A 24,945-nucleotide genomic window follows, 5' to 3' on the forward strand; every position below is an offset into this window, starting at 1 on the left:
TTGTGTTTGTTTGTTTGCTTTGTTTTTGTTTTGGGTTTTTTTATTTTGTTTTTTGCTAAAAAAAAAAAATGTTGTAAAATCTTTTGTATTTTGTATATTATTTGTTGTATTATTTTTTTAATTTTTCATTATTTTTCTGTATTATTTTTGTATTATTTATTGCATTATTTGTGGTGTTATTTTTGTATTATTCTTTGTATTTTTTTATTATTTTTGTATTATTTTTTGTATTTTTCATTATTTTTGCATTATTTGTTTGCTATTTTTTGTATTATTTGTTGTGTTATTTTTGTATTATTCATTGTATTTTTGTATTATTTCTTGTATTTTTTGTATTATTGTCTTATTTCTGTTTTATTTTTTTATTTTTGTATCGTTTTTATATTATTTCTTGTGTTATTTTTTGCATTATTTCTTGTATTATTTTTTATTATTTTTTTATCACTTTTGTATTATTTTTTGTATTATTTCTGGCGTTATTTTTGTATTATTTATTGTATTTTTCAATTATTGCTTGTATTATTTTTGTACTATTTTTTATTATTTTTGTATTATTTTTGTATTATTTCTTGTAAAAAATTTTATTATTTTTTATTATTTTCTGTATTATTTTTGTATTATTTTTTGTATTATTTTTTGTATTATTTTTGTATTATTCTTTGTATTATTTTTGTATTATTTCTTGTCAAATTTGTTATTATTTTTTATTATTTTCTGTATTATTTTTTAATTATTTTTCTATTATTTTTTGTAATATTGTTTATTATTTTTGTATTATTTCTTGTAAAATTTTTATTATTTTTATTATTTTCTGTATTATTTTTTAATTATCTTTTAATTATTTTTTGTAATATTTTTTATTATTTTTGTATTATTTCGTGTGAAGTTTTTATTATTTTTTATTATTTTCTGTATTATTTTTTAATTATTTTTGTTTTATTTTTTGTAATATTTTTTATTATTTTTGTTTTATTTCGTGTGAAATTTTTATTATTTTTTATTATTTTCTGTATTATTCTTTGTAATATTTTTATTAATTTTTTATTATTTTTTGTGTTGTTTTTTGTATTATTTTTTGTATACTTTTTGTAATATTTTTTTATTATTTTTGTATTGTTTTTGTGTCATTTCTTGTGTTAGTCTTGTATTATTTATTGTATTTTTGGTATTATTTCTTGTATTATTTTTGTACTATCTTTTATATTATTTTTGTATTATTCTTTGTATTATTTTTATATTATTTCTTGTAATGTTTTTATTATTTTTTTATTTTTTTATTATTTTTTGTACTATTTTTGTATTATTTTTATATTATTTTTGTACAATTCTTTTATGATTTCTTGTATTATTTGAAAATGAATATTTATTGGGTACGATATAATAATCGATAGAGAATTGACACCATAATAATAAATATGAAATCTGCGTATATTAAAATATCATATTTTAGCGTCTTTTACGATCGGACAACGCCGAGAGCCTTGCTAGTTTTCATATATCAGTGTATTGTTATTCTTTAAACACAGGAGAAATACAACAGAACACTAGTCTTTGACATTGTTGCCTTCGTGCTTTATCCTACTGAGAATTGTCGGATGTTGTTACGTCACTCACCCATTGTCAGGACGGAATTGCTTGCATTACAGAATTTCAACTGCGAGGTGTCTTCCGGGTAAAAGTTAAGGACGTCATTCACGGCTCGTCCTGCCGAGTAGCAATTATCCCATGCTTGCATCCCTAGAAAAGAAAAACAAAACACGAAGATCCTTAATACAGGATGTGAAGAACATTAACGTACAATATATTGAATATCACGTGACCGATCGTCGGCATTTTTAAAGATAGGGACAACTTCCAATGAGTAAGACTATTGTATTGCGGGGGTGGGGGTCACAGCTGATGATCTCCACAATTATATAAATGCAACATTGTCTGTGTGTGAGTTCGTTCCTTATAGACTCCAAAACGGCTTAACAGATTTTCTTTAAAATTTACAGAACTTTAATGTATAAGCCTGGGAGTGATCTTAGTTAAGTTTTGTCTCAGAATATCCCCGATAATTACCGATAATCGATAATCGAAACCGTTATTTTAATTTATCTATCATCGCTAAAGCTATTTCTTCCATGTCGTCGCTTAGCAACAATGATAGAACAACGAACCGTGAAAATTCTACTGTGGGTAAGTTGATAGCGTGTTTATTTCTTTTTTTTTTCTTTTTTCTTTTTTTTTTTTTTTTTGCATGACGTGGTTCAAACTCCGCACATAACTTTCTGAATTATTTTTACATTAACTGCAATGAATTTTATAAGACTTGAAAATTTAGGTGTCTTCTTCTTCTTCTTCTTCTTCTTCTTCTTCTTCTTCTTCTTCTTCTTCTTGTCGTCGTCGTCGTCGTCGTTGTTTTTTGTTTTTTGTTTTTTTTTTGTTTTTTTTTATTTGTTTTTTTTTGTTTTTTTTTGCATGATGCTGTATGTAGGTTCAAAGCCCTCACGTAAATTTCTTAATGTTTTTTTTTTGTTGTTGTTGTTAACTGGAAAGAAGTTTATATATTTAAAAAACAATATATAAAAGAAACAATAAGTTCTCAAGAGCGCATATATTTTGGACTAAGTTACTGAATGGAGGCATGTGAAGCTTCCTCCCGGGCGATTTCACGGATTTCGATGACAATAAAAATATAGGAATGTGAAATATTAGTTGATCATCATTCAATCCCGGGCAATCTCGGTTCTCCCTGCTAGTATGTAATATAACGGTGTACACAGCGACAGCGATGAGATCCAATCACTTAAGGAGCTCACATTTATAATAGACAGCAGAAGTGAGAGATAGATGTGTAATGAAAGTCTTTAAACAGGAGGGGAGATGCATTATTGCAGAGGGATACAGTCAACCTTTCGAATGGGTTTACATATAAAGTTCTCATACAATACGATGAAGATAAAGACACATTACCTTGCGGTTGATGACAGCGAAGACAAAAGGCTTACATAACAATATAAGACATTTTTTCCAGATGGTGATTGGAACTCGGTGCCTGGCTAAGTTGCTACATTTTGTCGTCCTTACCTCTCCACTTCCTAATGAGCTTTGGCTAACTATTTGCTGGACTAACTCAGGCTGTACTCCGACTCGCTCTGGCTGTTTTCTAGTCTAACCTGATTGTATATTCTATATGAGCTAAACATGCGGACCAAACATGTGCATGCCATGCACATGCACTTCCAACAAGTGTCCTGGCAACACAAGTCTTATATTTCTCTGTAAACATTCTTTAATTCATTGTTCTGCTATTTTGCTCTGACCTAAACTTTGATTTATAGCTATTTCTAACTACAATGGATAATTCCACTGCATTTCTGGAATCGTAAATAAATAACAAAAATGTATTCATTTTAACCGAGTTTGATTCCAGCATTCTCCTTTAATAATGATTATATTCGATCCTAATTACTTTGTTTCGAACTAAAAACCTGGAGCTGCCCCCTTCAATATACAAGAAAACAGACGTACGACAAACAGAGATTAACTAATTTCAAGAGGATAAAAGAATATTCAAGAGCATAACGTTTGAGAACAACAACAGCAATTGATTCAGGACCGGAAGTCTTGGACTAGTGAAGATCAGAAAGTTTTAACATGTTGCATAGCGGGGGGGGGGTCACATAAGAGGATGATACTTAATATAACGGGGTACATAGCGATGATGACGAGACCCAATCACTTGGAGAATTTTACATCTGTTATATATATATATATATATATATATATATAAGTGAACGTGTCTGTGTGTGTGTCTGTGTGTGTACCTGTGTACATTTTCCTACGCAATAACTCTGTCAATTTTAAGTCTACAAACTCGAAATTTGATATACAGGATACTGAGATTTTGGGAAAATCTTTGTAATCTGTTTTCGACCAGAAATTTGGCTGTTAAGGGGGTCAAAGTTCAATGGTTTGACCTTTGAGAACTCTACCAAACTCCTCCGACAATTTTTGGTCTAAACACTTGAAATTTTAGATATAGGTTCCTTGGACATGGATCTAACTTAATAACTTGATTTAAGCCCCAAACAATAAATGTTAAAGGGTCATAATAGGGGTCAAAGTTTAAAAAAATTGAGCGCTTTTTTTTTTTTACTCAACATACACCTCCAAACACCCGGGCAACGCCGGGCTGAAATGCTAGTTTATAATAAAAGCGATAGACAGTGGATCTGAGAGATAGATATGCTGAATTACAATGAATTATTAAGTAGACCTTTTTTATCATTTTCTTCCTTTGAAGATTGTAACGCTGGGTATGGAGCAACCAAACCAGCTGTCAACATTCCCCTGCTTTTTATTGAAACCAACCGAGAGCCCTTTTTTTTATCCTTGCTGTTCTCTTAAATGCAATTGTCTGGATCTTTTGCACTTGGTCCACCAAGAATATTAGTTACGTAGGACTTCAGGTTCTTCTTCATAAGCCCTGTGGCGCACCTATAATAACTGGTATTTTATTTTTTTTTTATTTCTTCCTTTGAAGATTGTAACGCTGGGTATGGAGCAGCCAAACCAGCTGTCAAAATTCACCTGCTTTGAATTGAAACCAACCGTATCCTCGCTGTTCCCTTAAGATCAGAAAGAATCCTAGAACCCATCTTTGCAATTATAATTACAAAATCCGAAGACTGGTCAGTTCTTTCAAGGGAAAATCGGGAAGAACAGCACCAGAATCATCGATAAACGAATTATCGTTTGTATTTGTAGATAACGAGAATATCGATCACAGGATGAGGTCAGTTGATTCTCAAAAAAATATTTTTTTAAATAAAAACAGTTTTACTCCACTTTTTGTCCATTTTATGAAGATTAATATTAAGATATACTAATACTAAACCTTATGTCTAGAATCCTTATTCCAATTTTGATAAAAATCTATTTGGATTCTAGAAGGAAAATGTCTGAAATTTAGGACATCTCAAGAAATTGGAATTCAGTGAATCTTGTTTAATTGATGTCTAATGACTATGGATGAAATTTAATGCAAATCTGAAATATTTAAATTTTTAAATTTAATTGCGGCATGTATATTTTATATTACTTTCTTTTTTTATTCATTTAACACATCAAAGGGTGTAAATGACCAAGTTCTCTCTGATTCTCTTTCCTCTGATCTTGAGCACGTGGTATAATGGGGAAAGCGGTGGCTCGTTACTTTTGATGTATCTAAAACCAAAATCCTATCTTTACATCATCATCGCTCTGATCCTCATCTGGCATCAATTAAAATGAATGACTCTTGTCTTGGGGAGGCTCTATGTTTTGACAAGCTTCTGGGCTTGACCTTTACTCCTCAATCGAAGTTCTCAGGAATCAAAAGGTCCCCCTTTCTGTGTCTGACACTGTAGCTTGTCGTTCTTGTATTCTTATTTTGGCACGTGGATCCAATGTCTCTGGTAGAAAAGTAAGCCAATAGCTACTGTTCTAACTATCTTATATTCTAGGTGTAACCCTGACAACAAAAGCTATTGCTAATTTTAAAATGCAATTTAAAAGTATTTGTGAATCTTTAAATTTTAATCTTAATTCCAAGAAAATAGATTTAATTTGATATCTTGGTGCATTTAAAACTGAATTTAAATCAATTTGAAAGTTGTTTTTTTTTATTATTTCATTCATGAATATGTCAAAAAAAATACATGCATCTTTCTTTTAAAAGTTATAAGGCATGCACAAACCATTAGTGCAGAATTGCTTGGCGCAAGGTTCAGGCTAGGGTTCTTTTACTCCTGACCAGTAAGAACATATTTTTTTATGTAACCATGTTGCTGTGCTTCGTAGCTGCATCTGTAATACAATGTCACATGCCAGCCGGTGTTGGCCTTTCAGAGTCAAAGACAGACGATGACTTGTGCATAGTTAGCGAGCCATGCGTAGCCGAATATGTCATACGAAGATGACAGAGAATCTCAGCAACTCTGTTATTTGCAGAAAACTGCAAACCTATTTTTTATTTTTTATTTTATATCAGTCGAAGTTCTCAGAAATCAAGGGGTTCCCCCTACCTGAGGCTAACACTTGAACAGATACATAGATATTCGAATGTTGTATTGAAGTTCTTCTTTATCTCTCAAACCTCGTAGGAGATGTCCTTTTCTCCTCCTTGCAACCTCTATCTCACAGAAGAGATGTTGCGAGTTTGTCTCTGCTTTATCGTTATTTTCATTGAAAGTGTTCAACTGAGCTTCAATCTATGGTCCCCCCTCGCCAAACTTTCACAAGAAACACTCGTCTAGCTGTAAACACTATCAATAATTCCCCCCACTCTTTATCTGTCCCTAAACCTAAACGTAGATTCCATGAACAAAGCTTCTTTCTTAGAACTGCACGCCTGTGGAATTGTCTTCCGTTTTCCTGCTTTCCGGCTGACTACAATATGGTTTTGTTCAAGTCTAAAGTAAATAAGTTCTTGATGAGCCGTTCCATATAAGTTATTAAATTTACCAAATTTTCATTACTAATGATTACTATATTGACCAACTTCTACTGTACACTCTTTAACCCTTATCCTTGAGTGGCCTCTGGGCCTTGATAATGTGGTGATGCCTTTGTAAAAAAAAAAAAAAAAAAAAAAAAAAAAAAAAAAAAAACATTGGGTTAGTAAAGATGTTACAAACATTAATTTTCCTCGTCCCAATTGACCATTTAAATATATTATAGTATATCTTTCTTGTGTGTGTGTGTGTGTGTGTGTGTGTGTGTGTGTGTGTGTGTGTGTGTGTGTGTGTGTGTGTGTGTGTGTGTGTGTGTTTTCTTACTTCAGTCAAAAGTCTCAGAAATTAAGGGACCCATTCTTGGAGCAAACACTTGAGCTCTATATAAGACGCATAGATATTTTGCCTCTCAAACATATAATATAGTATATCTTGTCCTGCCTTGATAGAGTTCAAAATAGACTTTGTAGCCTCGTAGGAGATGTCCTTTTCTCCTCCTTGCAACCTCTATCTCACAGAAGAGATGTTGCGAGTTTGTCTCTGATGTATCGTTATTTTCATGGAAAGTGTTCAACTGAGCTTCAATCTATGGTCCCCCCTCGCCAAACTTTCACAAGAAACACTCGTCTAGCTGTAAACACTATCAATAATTTCCCCCACTCTTTATCTGTCCCTAAACCTAAACGTAGATTCCATGAACAAAGCTTCTTTCTTAGAACTGCACGCCTGTGGAATTGTCTTCCGTTTTCCTGCTTTCCGGCTGACTACAATATGGTTGTGTTCAAGTCTAAAGTAAATAAGTTCTTGATGAGCCGTTCCATATAAGTTATTAAATTTACCAAATTTTCATTACTAATGATTACTATAATGTCCAATTTCTACTGTACACTCTTTAACCCTTATCCTTGAGTGGCCTCTGGGCCTTGATAATGTGGTGATGCCTTTGTAAAAAAAAAAAAAAAAAAAAAAAAAAAAAAAAAAAAACATTGGGTTAGTAAAGATGTTACAAACATTAATTTTCCTCGTCCCAATTGACCATTTAAATATATTATAGTATATCTTTCTTGTGTGTGTGTGTGTGTGTGTGTGTGTGTGTGTGTGTGTGTGTGTGTGTGTGTGTGTGTGTGTGTGTGTTTTCTTACTTCAGTCAAAAGTCTCAGAAATTAAGGGACCCATTCTTGGAGCAAACACTTGAGCTCTATATAAGACGCATAGATATTTTGCCTCTCAAACATATAATATAGTATATCTTGTCCTGCCTTGATAGAGTTCAAAATAGACTTTGTAGCCTCGTAGGAGATGTCCTTTTCTCCTCCTTGCAACCTCTATCTCACAGAAGAGATGTTGCGAGTTTGTCTCTGATGTATCGTTATTTTCATGGAAAGTGTTCAACTGAGCTTCAATCTATGGTCCCCCCTCGCCAAACTTTCACAAGAAACACTCGTCTAGCTGTAAACACTATCAATAATTTCCCCCACTCTTTATCTGTCCCTAAACCTAAACGTAGATTCCATGAACAAAGCTTCTTTCTTAGAACTGCACGCCTGTGGAATTGTCTTCCGTTTTCCTGCTTTCCGGCTGACTACAATATGGTTGTGTTCAAGTCTAAAGTAAATAAGTTCTTGATGAGCCGTTCCATATAAGTTATTAAATTTACCAAATTTTCATTACTAATGATTACTATAATGTCCAATTTCTACTGTACACTCTTTAACCCTTATCCTTGAGTGGCCTCTGGGCCTTGATAATGTGGTGATGCCTTTGTAAAAAAAAAAAAAAAAAAAAAAAAAAAAAAAAAAAAACATTGGGTTAGTAAAGATGTTACAAACATTAATTTTCCTCGTCCCAATTGACCATTTAAATATATTATAGTATATCTTTCTTGTGTGTGTGTGTGTGTGTGTGTGTGTGTGTGTGTGTGTGTGTGTGTGTGTGTGTGTGTGTGTGTGTGTGTGTGTGTGTGTGTGTGTGTGTGTGTGTGTGTGTTTTCTTACTTCAGTCAAAAGTCTCAGAAATTAAGGGACCCATTCTTGGAGCAAACACTTGAGCTCTATATAAGACGCATAGATATTTTGCCTCTCAAACACGGAGTTAGTAAAGAAGTTTAAAACATAATTTTCCTCTCACGAAATTGACCATTTAAATATGTTATATTACGTCTTTCATGTGTGTTTTTTTAATTATTATTTTATGTCTCATTTTACCTCAGTCAAAATTCTTATAAATCGAAAGGCTCCCATTCCTGGCGTTAACATTTGATCTCCATATGAGATACATAGTCGAATCTTACATTGAAACTCCATTATTTCTCAAGTTCAGAACATACTAGGTGTAGTTAACAAGTTTCCAGACTTATTTTTCACAGGCATTTAAAATTGTTGTAAACTATTGAAAATTCGGTATGTTATTGCTACATATCTTATGAGATGACTGACCAATTTTCATGATTTCAGATTCAAATGAACAGCTACAGCAGTAATTGGAATACACTCTACAAAAGTCTGACTGTCACAGCTGGTGAATTTACAAAATTGAAATCTGGACGTGAAGATACTTTAGAAGATAAGTAATAAAATTATGTTTTAAACTTGAAAAAAAATGCCACAAAAACGTGTGGAATGCTTCAGACTGCTTTTGGACCACTGACCATTTTGCATGAATCGAGCATGAGTATTTGAGTGGCATAAGAGATTCAAAGAAGGCAGGGAGTCTGTGAGGGATGATGAAAGGTGTGGGAGAAGTAAGAAAGTCAAAACAGAGTTGATTGGTCAAATAAATAATTTCAGGTGATTATAGAAACAATAAATGCACAGTTTGATGTCAGTGTGGGAACTGTACACACAATTATTCATGAGGAACTGAAGATGTGGAAGATTTGCGCAAAGTTTGTCACAAGGGTGTTCGGAGAAGATCAGAAAGAAAGACGTTGTCATGACAGCAGGGTGATGGTTGAGCAGATCAATTCAAATCTTAACAGGTTAATTACGCCACGGACCGCATTTGATTGTTGGTGATTTTCTGAATTAATCGCCTCATTATAACTTTTCGGTGCGCTGTTCAACAAATAACAGTAATCCACAGCGTAATCTTGTACCTTTTCAATTTGTAAGAAGTCTGGCCTTTTTCACTCCCTTATTGGTTATAGACATGTCTGGTTAATATTTTCGTCAGAAGTACTGTAATCGTCGTCGTCATTAATATTTTTATTGTGATCAATTAAGATGCTAGTTAATATTTCACGTTTTTCATCCTCTGGATCGACATTTTTTTAAATTTAATGTATCGTTGAATTTTACACATCTAACCCTTTTTATGGCATTTTGATGATCTGGTGACCTGCAATGAAAGCTGGATCTACTGCTATGACCCAGAGATCAAGAAACAGAGTCGAAGCATGTTAGCTCTCCCAGACCCAAGAAGGCCAGACAGAACAAATCCACCCAGTAACTTAGGATGATCCCTTTTTTTTTTTGACAGCACGGCTAAGATCTACATGCATTGGGTTAATGGAGCTCAGGTAGAGATTCTGTTGGAAGAGGTCAGCATTCTTCGAATCGGATCAGTGGCATTTCCAGCAGGACAATGCACCTGCACCAGTCTACAACTCCATCTTTCTCACAGACTGTTTGACCAACATCATAGTTCATACTGCGTTCCTTGTTTATGCCTCTTCCTAAGTAATATAGCTATTTCTTTTTAATCAATAAAAATGTTTGTAGATGGCTGATGTGTACAACAGAGCATGTTTTGAGGGTTTTTTTTTTTTTTTTACATGGGGTTCACCACTTATCAAGGCCCGAAGGCCACTCAGGGATAAGGGTTATTGCGTGTGCAGTAATCAATGAGATAGTATTGTAGTAATCATTAGTATTGAGGTTTTTGATAGAGTGTCTTACTTAAGGGGGCGGTTTGTCAGGAGTTTGTTTATGTTGGACTTGAAGACGTCCAAGTTGTAGTCAGGTGGGAAACAGGCAAGCGGCAGAGAGTTCCACTGGTGTGCAGTTCTAAGAAAGAAGTTTTGCTCATGGAATCTACATTTGGATTTAGGCACAGATAAAGAGTGGGGGAAATTATTGACAGTAGTTTCAGCCAGACGGGTGTTTCTCGTGAAAGATTGGCGAGGGGGGACGAGGGATTGGAGCTCAGACGAGCACCTGCCATGGAAATAACGATAAAACAAAGACAGGCTCGCAACGTCTCTCCTGTGGGAGAAAGGTTGCAGGGAAGAGAAAAAGGCATCCCCCACTAAACCACAAAGTCTATTTTGTACTCTGTCAAGGCAGGATAGGCTGTTTTTAGCAGCTCCTGCCCAGATGTGGCAGAAGTACTCCATCCTTGGACGTACTTGGCTTTTATACAGATAGAGAATTGCATCAGTAGTGAGATATCTTCTGGAGCGGTAGAAGGATCCCACCTGTTTCCCAGCGTCCCTGGCAACAGACTTGATGTATGTGTTCCATTTCAGATCAGGAGTAAAGGTCAAACCTTTTATTAACATTGATAAACCAATGCTGCCTACTTTAGGTTGGATATCACTGGAGGATAATTCGAAAAAGTACCGCACCTCTGCAAACTTTTTAACACAGAATTTCATGCAATCAGCTCTGTGACTGTTGTGTGTTTAGTTCCATATATTCTTTCTTGGCGAAATTTAAGTGAGAGTCTGGGATGCACTTTGTTTCATTGTACTTCAGAATAAGTTCTCAGAAATCAAGACGCCCCTTTTTGGGGGCTAATACTTGATCTCTATATGAGATACATAGATATTTAAGTGTTGCATTAAATTCTCCTTTACTAAATGTTTAATTAATAATGATAAATATTAATTTTCTTCTCACTATCTTTCTTGTGGTCTCTTGGTTTCATCAAGAATTCATCTAGTCTGGTGGAGTGTTGTTATTATAAGCAACATCCCTTGGAAAAGGTGCAATATTCCTTGTATAATCCAGTATAGCGTAGTCATACTGAAGAGTTTTTATTTGGGCTGTGAATACTATGCGATTTTGAATCATAGGGTTTACTTCTAGAGAAAAGTATGCGCTTGTCATGTTTTTTTTCTGGCAAACCCTGTACAGAGAGAGCTCAGATACTCGAGCATAGGGGCTAGTATAACATGATCGACTTGAGGGAGTGATTTGCCCCCCAATGGGGGATTTGAGACCCTCCTGGGACCTGAGAAAGACCGGGTAAAAGATGCTAAGATTGTCTAATTGTATCCTGGACAACAGCGGATATCGAAAATACTTGAATTGGAATATATAGATATATACTTTGTTTTATTGTTAAAGTCAGATATATATTTTATTGTTTGAAAAGCTAGAGACATATTTTGTTATTTGAAAAATAGATGACAGGAAATGTTAGAATAAGGGACACTGACATTCGTCTGACCTGAAGGACACCGGGTCAGGTGCTCTGAGTTCTAGGCAAGAAAATCGACAGGGACTGACCCCTAAGGTCATGTGAACTAATATTTTTGGTATCAGAGTCACAAAACTCTAGACTATGGCTGAACTGCACGCACGCAATTTAGATCTGGAAATCCCCAGACACGTAGCTTAATCTGATTGGTTGCGTGGATTATCCACCCTGACCCGCCCCTTACTATAAAAAGCCAATGCAGCTCGAAATTAGCCAGATTGCATTGAAATCTTGAGAAAATAACACCGCTCCCAAAAACGCCTGACCCCCCCTCTCCATTTCGCCTGAGTGCCATCTACGAAGAAGAGAGATTTGTGAATTTAAAAATGTGCTAAGAACTGAACGTGTATATATCTGTAAAAAGACTGTAATTTTTGTGAAATTAATTTTTAGTAGACAGAATCCAATTGTCTGTCTTTTCTTTCTGGTGTATGCAGCTTTCGCTTTTCGCTTTCAGTAGAACCCTACACCGAGGCGTTCAGAATTCAATGTGGAGGTCTCTTGGAAAATTAGACATCACGAGCCAAAGTTTCCGAAGACCATCAGAGGTCAGTTGTTTGACCTCAGCACGAGAGACACTAGTAGGCTGTGTGTGTGTGTGTGTGTGTGTGTGTGTGTGCGTGTGCGTGTGTGTGTGTGTGTGTGTGTGTGTGTGTGTGTGTTGGTGATATTGAGTAGATCAAAATCTGACAGAATCTATGGGAATAAAGAACCAAGCAAAGACACTAAAAGGACAGCATAAAAGTCGATACAGAGGAATGTAAGGATCAATATTTCGTCTTAAACTTTGTTAAAGCTTTTTCAAGATGCTATATACACTCGTGAGCAAAAAAAAATGGGCCAAACAAATTTTATACATTTTATTGCACTAAAAGCTACATTGAACAAAGAACAATTGAACAAGGAAACTTACACGAGACTAATAACACAGAACAAGACATTTACTTTAATAAATGCTTAGGATGGAATCGCCTCCCTTTTGATTTCTTCAAAAGATCAATCCTTTTAGACACGCTCTCAACCAAAGTAGAACACTGTGAAGAGAAGATGCTATTCCTACAGTTTGTCATTGTTCTCAAAAGTTCTTCTGGCAAATGTACGAGATATTATGGACCAAATATTATCGATTGGGTTTAAATCAGGGCTTTGACCTGACCAAAATATCACATCAATTGAATTATCAGAAAAACATTTTTTTTGTGAGTTTAGTAGTGTGTGCAGGGGCATTATCATGTTGAAAAATAATGTTCTGGGATATTGCCAACTTCTGGATACTTGGTAACAGTCCTGTTTCTAATATTAGAATGTATTCATTTGCATTGATTGACTTTTCACATCTAATAAGTTCCCCAACTCCTGCTGCAGTAAAAGTTCCTCATACCATTATCCCTCCATTCCTGTGTTTAACTGTCATTTTTATGCAACTTGGCGAAAATCATGCTTCAGTTCTTTGATTGCACGGTTCAGGAGCATCACTAGGTGTATCAGAATTTTTGTAGGAATTTTTGACACCTGAAACACAAAACTGCGAATAAAGTATAAAAAAAACTTTTAATTTCTCTTTTAAAAGTGGGTTGTTTATTTTCTTTATGGATTATACTTCCAAAATAAACTATTAAAGTTGTTTGAAAAATAATAGAAATATTATTTTTCAAAAAACAGTGTTTACAAAGTGCCGGCGCGCCTTCATGCAGCCATGTTTTTTTTACGTAATGAAATCAATTGAATTTTATGAGTTAATTTTTTTTCAATTTTTTAAATTTCAAAATCTATCAAAATTTTTCTATTGTTTATTTTCTTTATGGATTATACTTCCAAAATAAACTATTAAAGTTGTATAAAAAGTAAAAAACAGTAATGAAATTAATTGAATTTTACGAATTCAATATTTTTCAATTTTTAAACTTTAAAAATCTATCAAAATTTTTCTATTGATTCTATTTTTACGAATATTTTCAGGGTCAATGTGAAATTTTATGCTCTTTCCAATAAACAAACGTTTTTTTTTCAAATTCATCCCCCCCCTATTTTGTAATGTCTATTAAAAAGTGAATAATTAATTTATGTACTAAAGTTTTATATATCACAAATTGAAGATAAAAGATCACTAAATAATATATTCTAATTTAAAACAAAAAAAATTACCTGTAAAGTCCGAAGTTTAAAAGCTTTTTTTTTTAAACCACGTTGTTTGTATTTTTAATTTTTTTTTTTTAAATGAAACCTTGGTCCTTGCTCCTTTAATTGAAAAAAAGTTAGGGTTTGAATTACATTTTTCGAGTAGTTATAAGCTTGGAAAGACAGGGGTCGAAATAGTCAATATTTTTTCACAAAGTTTCTGACACACCTCGAGCATCACTAACAAGACAAAATCTTGATTCTATCTGACCGGAAAACATTCTTGAACCAGTCTGTATCTTTCTTGTTATAACACGAGAAAAATCTCTTTTTATCATTGATGTTCTCCTTGGATAAAAATGGCTTCTTTGCACGTCTTTTAGGGGGAAATCCTATTTTTTACATTCGTCTAGATATTGTATATCTTGAAAAAGAATTTTCGGCCCCTGTTTTAATTCTTTGCTATGGTCAACGTAAGTTTTCTTTTGATCCTTCAAAACAGTTAATTTAAGACTGTGGTCGTCCTTCAAAGTGGATGCTCTAGGGCGACCGGATCCAGATTTTCCTTTTTTTTTCACTACAGAAAGAGATGTTTTCACTTTTTCTTTTCTTAAAACATCAAAAATATGCTGTAATTCTGTTTTTTATATCCTCGTCAAGATGCAGTCTTACCATTTTTAGGATTAATTTTTCCACTTATTATTATATGCAAAATAGAAATTTTCAGTTAAAATTAAAAAAAAATTAATGGGAAAATCGATTTCTTCCGTCTTTCACTCTTGGCCCATTTTTTTTTTTTTGCTCATGATTGTATATACACACACACACACACACACACACATATTTATATATATATATATATATATATATATATATATATATATATATATACTTACCCAATTTTATTCCATTTCCAGCTAAATTTCTCAAATTGATGTATTCCAAACTCCATCGAGCAGCTTCGTACAATTGCATGGTATCTGTACAAGAAAATTTAAATAAATTAAATTAATTGAATAAAAACTTTAGATTGCTAATGCAATTTTTTATTTGTAATTGCATTATATATATATATATATATATATATATATATATATATAATTACTTCATTTAATCATATGAATTAATATACAAAGATATAATTTTATGAATGAATTTTTAGTATTTACTATTTACTTCAACAGTACTCAATACATAGGTAGAGCTAGGTAGTAAGTTATGAAAATATATATGGCAATTAAGCTACACAGAATATTCCACATTTCATTCTCGTGAAAATTCGTCAGGTTCATGCAAAAAGTTGTGGTTATCGCGCATTTATATATACGCACATATATATATACGCATGTGTGCGTGTGTGTGTGTGTGTGCGTGTGGGTGTATGTGTGTGTGCAGTTTAGCAGTTCAGCTCGACTTTGCTCAGGCCCTATGTACTATTCAGAACTTTATGTGCAAAGATATATATGTATACATATATTGAAAAGTTTGACCCATGTCCAGGTAACCTACATCTAAAATTTCAAGTGTTTATACACAAAATTGGCGGAGGAGTTTTGTAGAGTCTGCAAAAGTCAACATTTTCAACTTCGATCTCTTGGCAGCCAATTTTCGCCTAAAAATTTATTAAAAAAGCTTGCTGCATGTTTGAATACGCTTTATGTAAAATTTCAAATGTTTAGACCAAAAATTGGCTTTGTTAGAGATCGCAGAGGGCAATTTTTTTTATATTTGACCTCAATTTTGACCCCTTAACATTTATTGTTCTGGGCTCAAATCAAATTAAAAAGTTTGATCCATGTCCAAGTAACCTACATCTAAAATTTCAAGTGTTTAGACCAAAAATTGGCGGAGGAGTTTGGTAGAGTTTTCAAGGTCAAATCGTTGAATTTTGACCCCTTGGCAGCCAAATTTCTGGGCGAAAACTGATTAAAAAGATTTTCCTAAATCTCAATACCCCTTATGTCAAATTTTCAGTCTGTAGACTGAAAAATGACAGAGTTATTTGGTAGGGAAATGCACACACACACACACGCACACACACACACACACACATACACGCAATTTCACGTTTATAGATAGATAGATAGATAGATAGATAGATAGATAGATAGATAGATAGATATTTCAGATAAAAATATTTTTTTTTAAAAATTAAATTAACGAGGTTGTTGATAGTGCTCAATAAAAAAGAGCAGAATATCATTTTATTCAATTTAGGTAAACAAAATAATCATTCGTCCCTACAATAAATTTACTGTTTCCATCTAAAAAGATTTCATTAGGTGACAAAAACCTCCGTTCCATATAAAAACCATTCTCTTCTTTTATGATTCTTTCACGTGTACATAGCCAATATAAAGAAAAATACTTCTCGACTTTTCTTGAATTTTACAAGATTAGAAATTAAGAACACCTTTTAAATATTTCTCATCCATTTTTTCCCATTTAAAAAATAATTATTTGAATTCAATTTAAATTATTTATTTAAAACATAATTATATCAATCTAATTTAAATTATCCATTTAAAAAATAATTATATCAATTTTATTAAAATTATCTATTTTAAAAAGAATTCTTTAAATTAAATTATCTATTAAAAAATAATTATTTGGATTAAATGTAAATTATCTACTTAAAATATAATTATTTGAATTTAATTTAAATTATCTATTTAAAAATAATTATTCAAATTTAATTTAAATTATCCATTTAAAAATAATTATATCAATTTTATTTAAATTATCTATTTTAAAATAATTATTTGAATTTAATGTATATTATCTATTTAAAAAATAATTATTTGAATTTAATTTAAATTGTCTATAAAAAAAATAATTATTTGAATTTAATTTAAATTTTTTATTTAAATATAATTACACAAATTTTATTAAAATTATCTATTTAAAAATAATTATATAATTTATTCAAATTGTCTATTTAAAAGTAATTATTTAAATTTAATTTAAATTATCTATTTAAAATAATTATTTGAATTTAATTTAAATTGTCTATTTAAAATAATTATTTGAATTTAATTTAAATTGTCTATTTAAAATAATTATTTGAATTTAATTTAAATTGTCTATTTAAAATAATTATTTGAATTTAATTTAAATTATCTATTTAAAATAATTATTTAGCTCATAAAAAAATGGCTTTGATATAAATGGTGAACAAGAAATTAAGGTCTTTTATTTTTGATGGGCAGAAAAGGAAAATTGTGGCTTTGTAAAGATATTGGATTCTCTCTGCTGTGAGTAATTTTTCTAGCCCGGTAGAGGAAGCCAGCCTTTCTTTCCGTAGCCTTTGCAATGTATTTAATGTATTTGTTCCAATTCAGGTTGCCTGTGAATGTTAAACCGAGGAGTTTGAGAGATGCGACACTGCAACAATAAATTATTTATCGATATTTTGAAGGCTAAATGAGTGGACACAGCGAACTGAGAATTCTTTTTTTTTTACCTTCGTCGTAATCGCCACATTCCGTTGTTTGACTTTTCCGAATCGGGAAAATACCCGCCAAGATCACATTTGCATTCGTCGTTCCGACTGAGGCCTGCCTCTGATTGGTTGAACACTGCATTTGCAGCATCTGTGAACTGCAGGCGGCAAACATGGCTGCCAACAACAGCAGCCGTAAAACCCTTTTGAAATAAAAACAAAAAAATGAAAGAGAAACATGATTGAAACAAAAACAAAATAAAACAAACAGAAAAATAGTCAAACATTAATGTGTTTCGCATCTTAAAAAAATATTTCGTAATGTTAAAATTTGAAAATCTTTGAAACCCAATACCGAAAATTGGGACATTATATATATATATATATATATATATATATATATATATATATATATATATATATATATATATATATATATATATATAAATCAAATCAAACAAGACAAAAACTATATGGTCCCCTGACTGATGCATTGAATTTTAGAAGAAAAATAAAAAAAAAATTTTTAAATTAGCCCCAGGTGTTTTTCACCCCTAAGAAATTCTGAGGCTCAAGCCCCAGAATTTTCCCAGGGTCAAATATTACGTTACCAAATGTATATTCATGTGGTCTTGTTTTGGGGTAATTTTCAGCAAAATCTAATGGTCAGAAAAGATTCTGTCTCTCGAAAAGGGCTATTTTTGGCCATTTTGATCCCTTTTGACCCCCTGGAGACGCAACCAGAATTTTTTCAGGGTAAAATATTACGTTTCCAAATGTATATCCATGTGGTTTTGCTTTTGGGTAATTCTCAGCAAAATCTAATGGTCGGAAGAGATTCTATGTCGCGGAAAGTGCTATTTTTGGCCATTTTGACCCCTTTTGATTCGCTGGGGACGCAACCAGGATTTTTATAAAATATCTGAGAATGTTATATTTCCTCCTTTGGGTAGTTGTAACTTCATACAAAGTTTCAGAATAATGCATTGAGTAGTTACTGAGAATTTTGCAAACGAACGGACGAACAGACAAAGGTAAATTCTAAGGTTCAAATTCAACTAAGTTGGTGGACCAAAGTTGATTTTATCATTTTATAAATATTTTCTTAACAATTCTTGGTTTTCAAAGATTTTGAATTTTCTGTTTTATGATGTGTCAATTAGAATTATTTAACAATAAATTAATATTCAAAACAATTTACTGTTTTATAATGTGTCAATTAGAATTATTTAACACTAAATTAATATTCAAAACAATTTACTGTTTTATGATGTGTCAATTAGAATTATTTAACACTAAATTAATATTCAAAACAATTTTCTGTTTTATGATGTGTCAATTAGAATTATTTAACACTAAATTAATATTCAAAACAATTTTCTGTTTTATGATGTGTCAATTAGAATTATTTAACACTAAATTAATATTCAAAACAATTTTCTGTTTTATGATGTGTCAATTAGAATTATTTAACACTAAATTAATATTCAAAACAATTTTCTGTTTTATGATGTGTCAATTAGAATTATTTAACACTAAATTAATATTCAAAACAATTTACTGTTTTATGATGTGTCAATTAGAATTATTTAACACTAAATTAATATTTAAAACAATTTACTGTTTTATGATGTGTCAATTAGAATTATTTAACACTAAATTAATATTCAAAACAATTTACTGTTTTATGATGTGTCAATTAGAATTATTTAACACTAAATTAATATTTAAAACAATTTACTGTTTTATGATGTGTCAATTAGAATTATTTAACACTAAATTAATATTCAAAACAATTTTCTGTTTTATGATGTGTCAATTAGAATTATTTAACGCCAAATAAAACAACTAATATTCAAAACAATTTACTATAAAACTATTAATTGAATATAGCTTGTTATTTTCCCCCGTTCGTGGGGGAGATAAATCAAATTTCACTTTTATACATCCCAACCAGGATATGGAAGTAAAACCTCCTTTTTTTTTTAAATCAAAAAGTTGAAGCGCTACGAAGACGGGAATGGTGCCATTAAAACGAACACTCTTTTTGTACTCCAGAATATATTTTTCTACATAATCAACATCATTCTCAATGTACTTTTGCCAACAAATAAATAATGGCTGTCCGGAGTGCGCTTTGTGTTGTGGGGGTCGTTCCAAAAGTAAAAATGATTGACAATAAACTCATCAGAAGTAATAAAAACAATCAATCCATCAAAAGAAGATGGATTGATTGTTGCTATTTTTTCTGATGAGTTAAGGGCAAAATAGATTCACTGATTGATATAATAATTAAGTGAACGATTTTGTGCTACGAAACAGATACTGCCAAGAATTGTAAATCAAATGCTTATATACAGAACTAGTATTATTTAGATGCATGGTTATTCGCCGGGACAATGTTGTCGTTGTATGTCCAATGTATGTATTATTTTCGGAATTACATTCTCCCATAGAGCATTTGAATTTATACACTACATTGTAAAATGTTTTTGACTCCTAATGGGGGTATGAGACGAATGGATTCGCCAATCATTTTTATAACCAACGGCTGTGTTAAACAACCAATGAAAACGTTTCAAAATTATTATAAAAATTGTTGAATTTTGGATTCAATCAGTTTGCCGTTTACTACGTCATGGACCGCATTTAATTCTTGGCCGCCATCTTGGTTACTGATCTGAACTACGCCGCCATCTTTGTTCAACACAATGTCTCAAAACTTAACAGGTTAACTACGCCACGGACCGCATTTGATTCTTGGCCGCCATCTTGGTTATTGATCTGAACTACGCCGCCATCTTTGTTCAACACAATGTCTCAAAACTTAACAGGTTAACTACGCCACGGACCGCATTTGATTCTTGGCCGCCATCTTGGTTACTGATCTGAACTACGCTGCCATCTTTGTTCAACACAATGTCTCAGAACTTAACAGGTTAACTACACCACGGACCGCATTTGATTCTTGGCCGCCATCTTGGTTACTGATCTGAACTACGCCGCCATCTTTGTTCAACACAATGTCATAAAACTTAACAGGTTTGTTCCAACGTTTTTATAGCCGGTGAGGAGTTGTTTCAAACCACACCGTTTTCCGGCTTGGTGTTGACCGAAAACAAGCAAGTCGCTCTCTATATGGGGCTGAAATTTTTGGCAGGAGCAAAGAAACTGGCTTTGAAGGGAGTGGGTATGTGAAGTTTCTCCAAGATTGCTTATTGGAGTAGCCAGGGACAAAAAAAAAAAGACCGAGTGTGGGTATCTTGGAGGTTTCCCATCGGGGATGGAGAAGGCCATTCACTTGGCTAGCTAAGAATATATATTGTTTTAGGGGTTTGGAGTCCAGCAGGATCTGGAACCATGTACGCCATGCTTAGGCAGGGAACACTGACTCCAACTACGCATGCACAGACTCGCTATCTTTATCCATCTTTGGTCAATGGTCTCGGAGTATAATCTTTTTGTATCACATCTGCTCTTTACCTTCAGCTGATGCTTGAAGAAGGGGATCAGATCCTGATTAGCAAAAGATCCAACCTTGCACTTGAACTCCATATCACCATTCTGGCTACGGCCAGGATCGCAAGAAACACCATTAATCTCTCACTGTTCCAAGACGGCTTTGCAAATCCAGCGTGCAAGGCTGCTCAGGATCGACGCGAGCGGTCACTTCATTGACATACGTCCAGTACTGTCTGAGTCCGCTGCAATTGAAGTATGCGTGTTCCAGTGTTTCCTCGGCTGGGGTTCTGCAACAGGGACACCCTAACAGCCTCACTAGCCTGGCACTTTTCAGTATGGTGTTGAGGGGGCAGCGCATTTCGGGCCAATCGCCAGGTCAAGGAAAACTTAGGGTTGTAGAGATGACTCGAACCTGGCGCCCAGCTCCACCGGGAGCAGATTTCCTCCTTCGCCAACCCCAGACGTTCTCGCGAGTCGTCAACGCCCCCCCTCCTCCTCACTAGTTTCTTATATAGTTCCTTTCTAGTCAGCTGTGAAATGTCATGGACCTTGGGAGGTTCCTTAGTGCAGCCCTACACTCTCTCAAGAACTGTGTGTCGCTGCATGGTTTTCGACGTGCCTTGACCTTGTGCTCGAGAATGAGGTCAGGAAAAGCGGCCTCTACCGTGGGGTTCATACAGACTCTTCTGTCAAGGTCTGGCTCAGGAAGGCCAGCCAAAGTCTGGCATTCCCAAACCTCCCCCACACGGACGTTGAACACAGACCTATCTGGGAACTCAATGTTTCTCTTTGTCCCAAACAAGCGAGGACAACTTGTTCCGTAGGGATTTTAGTTCTCAGGCAGAGGAAGTACAGCCAGTCGGTAAAGAATGAGTGGAAACACTTTGATCTTGGCCTGAAAACCAAGAACGTCCGCTCTTATGGGATTAAGAGTTAGTTTAAAAAAGAGGAGTTACAATTTTCAAACATGTTCCACGAAAACAATTAAACATTTCTTGTTTTGTTTTTTTGTTTGTTTGTTTTTTTGTTTTCTGTTTTGTTTTGTTTTTTTGTTTTTTTTGTTTTTTGTTTAAAGTTTTAGCGAGAAAATAACATTTTGTTGACACGCTTTTTCTATTTTTAGTACAAGAATAACTGGTTTATCTGGCGGTTCGAATTAAAAAAAAACATCGTTGCTATTTTTACTGGTTTTGACGATCAACTTGATGGGCGCTTCTGCACTATCAGAACGAAATTTTGTAGTCGATAAATGGAATTTTCAGATAAAAAAAAAAACAATGGTTTCTACTGATTTTTTGGGGGGGGGCAATTTTAATAAAGTACAATGTTAGCTTCCAAAATATGCAGTCGAAATTACCTGAATATTACTAAATTATTAAATAAAAAAAAACTTTAATAGTGTTAGCAGGTGTCAAATACGGCCATCTCGTTTTTATAAAATAAATCGAAACAGAAAATTACCTCCCTTGTGAACTCTCCTGTTTCTTACATAAGCAAATACGGTCGTCGGTCGTTTTTTCATCAAATTCTATTTTTTATTTTCTTTAATAAATAATTTTCTACCGCATCGATTTTCGTAATTTTTGGGATATAATCATCTTAAAAATACGAGAAATACGTAGATACCATGGTTTTCATGTGAAATTCAGTGTTACGATTTTCGAAATTTCGTTCTGATAGTGTAGAAGCGATACTTGATAAATAACGAGAAGAAAAAAAAAACCTGACCCTTTAGGTCATCTGTTGAGCTCGGGTTAAATTGCTTGCATCAAGAAAAAATGAGTTTTGCAAAGCCAGGTAAATTTTTTTTTAATAAAATTACAGAATTCAAAATTAGTCTCTCTCTCTCTCTCTCTCTCTCTCTCTCTCTCTCTCTCTCTATATATATATATATATATATATATATATATATATATATATATATATATATATCTTTCTCTATCTCTCTCTCTATCTCTCTCTCTCTCTCTCTATCTATATATCTTTCTCTCTTTCTTTCTCTCTCTCTCTCTCCATCTATTTATCTACCTATCTATCTATCTATCTATCTATCTATCGCTTTAGCTTTCTCGTTTTTCTTAGTTACGGGTTAAATAGTATTAATAATTGTGGTTGCATTCCCTGTTATTTATGATGGACTGTTCAAATCTTCCGTTTTATAGTTAGTTTTATTCCATTTGACTGCTAATAAACAGGCAGTGTGTGGAAGAGGGAGACAGACAGACAGGCAGACAGACAGATAGCTAGATAGACAGACAGACAGATGTAACAGAGCGCAGACGTGCATATGGCAGCTGTATGCAAATGACCGAGCTGTGTGCAAGGTGATGTCAGGTCAAAATAGATGAAAAAAATTATAAAAAAAGACGTGTTCAAAGAGATTCGAGAGAGAGACTAACATCAGAGAAGGACAGAGATAGAAGTGTTATGTACGGTGGCCGATGGTGACACGAAAGTACCTGTAAACAATGGCCAAAGACCCATTACCTAAAAGTATTTCTTTTAAACTCCTTGGCCTAACGTTCACACTGAATATAAGTTGGAGCAGTTACATTGAGAGTGTTGCCAGGACCGATGCGAAGAAGGTAGGCTCTCTCTACCGTGCTAGAAAACTACTAACGCCTGAAAGTATCCTGTACCTCTATAAGGCCACTGTTCGTCCATGTATGGAGTATTGTTGTCATATTTGTGCTGGTGCATCTGCTACTAGTCTCTCAATCCTGGACAAGGGTCATAAGAGAGTCGCCAACCTGATAGGTCCTGAACTGTCATCTAAGCTTCAGCCTCTGTCCCATCCATGAAATGTTGCATCTCTCTACTTGTTCTACAAGTATTTTAATGGTGCATGCTCCGACGAACTGCAAGCACTTGTACCCCCTCGGCGTAAATACCTCTGACAAGCAGTTAAATCTCACCTCTACACGGTAGAGATCCGTAGATGTAAGAAAGCATTTCTACTTTATTCCCCAGAACTGCTAGACTTTGGAACTCCCTTCCAGGTCCCTGCTTCCCCAACTGTACTGACATGCAGAAGTTCAAGTGTAATGCGAACAGACATCTTGCTGCCCAACTCCCCACATAGTACCCCTGTAGCTTATGTCCCTGATAGTAGCCCCCTACATCAAAGTGGCAATGTGCCTTGTTTGGGGTGAAAATGTAAAAAAAAAAAGAATGCCTTGTTTCAACTGAAAAAAAGCGAGTCATATTCTTTGTCTGCATTTGTGTAACATTTCATTCTCATCTTGAGTGTTATTCTCGTAACGTTTCGGTCGATATAACCTCCGACCTTCTTCAAATGTATCTTGTTGAACTTGGGAATCTCCCAGTCAAACTAAAGGAGAAGAAAAAGGAAAGTGTGCATAGACCAGGGATCATGTCAGAGAAGAGCAGTGGTATTCGAAACAGATTCGAGAGACCGAGAATCACATCAGAGAAGAACAGAGGTAAACATGTTACGCACGATGAACGGGGGCGACAGGAAAGTACCTGCAAACAAATGTCTGTAAATAAATGTCGGTTGTTTCACTAAGAATATAAGTGAATATAGTTATTCCTTCCGTGTGTTCCTTGCGACGGAGTCTACAACGTGTTGGGTCCCTACATACTAATGACTACTTTACATAAACAGACGGAGAATAAATAAATCATACGAAATTATTCAACAAATACTTAATATTACTTTTCTGAATTTTTGAGATGAGGATTCGTTATTCGTATTATTTGGATTCTTCTGACTACTGTTCTCATCTTGAATGTTATTTTCACAACGTTTCGGTCGATGCAACCTCCGACTTTCTTCAGGTGTATCTTGTCAAACTCGGGAATGTTTCTATCGAACACGGGCGACCGAAAAATGCAATTGCGAATAAGATAGGGCCTCCATCCCATCATGTCTGACAGAACAAGAGCATGCCACCTCTGTAAAGTAAATAAAGTGTTCAGTAATGACTATGTGACACAAGCAGACAGGGAATAAATAAATCGTACGAAATTATTGAACAAATACTTAATATTACATTT

The 24,945-nt window shown here is 33.6% G+C and overlaps 1 protein-coding gene across 1 annotated transcript in view; it reads right to left on the bottom strand.

The window, feature by feature from the left end:
* The window catches only part of LOC145269174 (uncharacterized), a 273,418-nt gene that overhangs the window by 217,098 nt on the left and 31,375 nt on the right, over positions 1-24,945 (bottom strand). The window contains exons 2-4 of the mRNA XM_080124782.1: positions 17,485-17,666; positions 14,918-15,001; positions 1,615-1,737 (exon numbers count right to left, since the gene is read on the bottom strand). Coding sequence (XP_079980908.1) covers positions 1,615-1,737; positions 14,918-15,001; positions 17,485-17,666 — 389 coding nt within the window. The remainder of the gene's footprint in view (positions 1-1,614; positions 1,738-14,917; positions 15,002-17,484; positions 17,667-24,945) is intronic.

This window comes from Euprymna scolopes, chromosome 45 (genome assembly GCF_053919585.1).
Source record: "Euprymna scolopes isolate OS-2025 chromosome 45, ASM5391958v1, whole genome shotgun sequence".
Classification (NCBI taxonomy): domain Eukaryota; kingdom Metazoa; phylum Mollusca; class Cephalopoda; order Sepiida; family Sepiolidae; genus Euprymna; species Euprymna scolopes.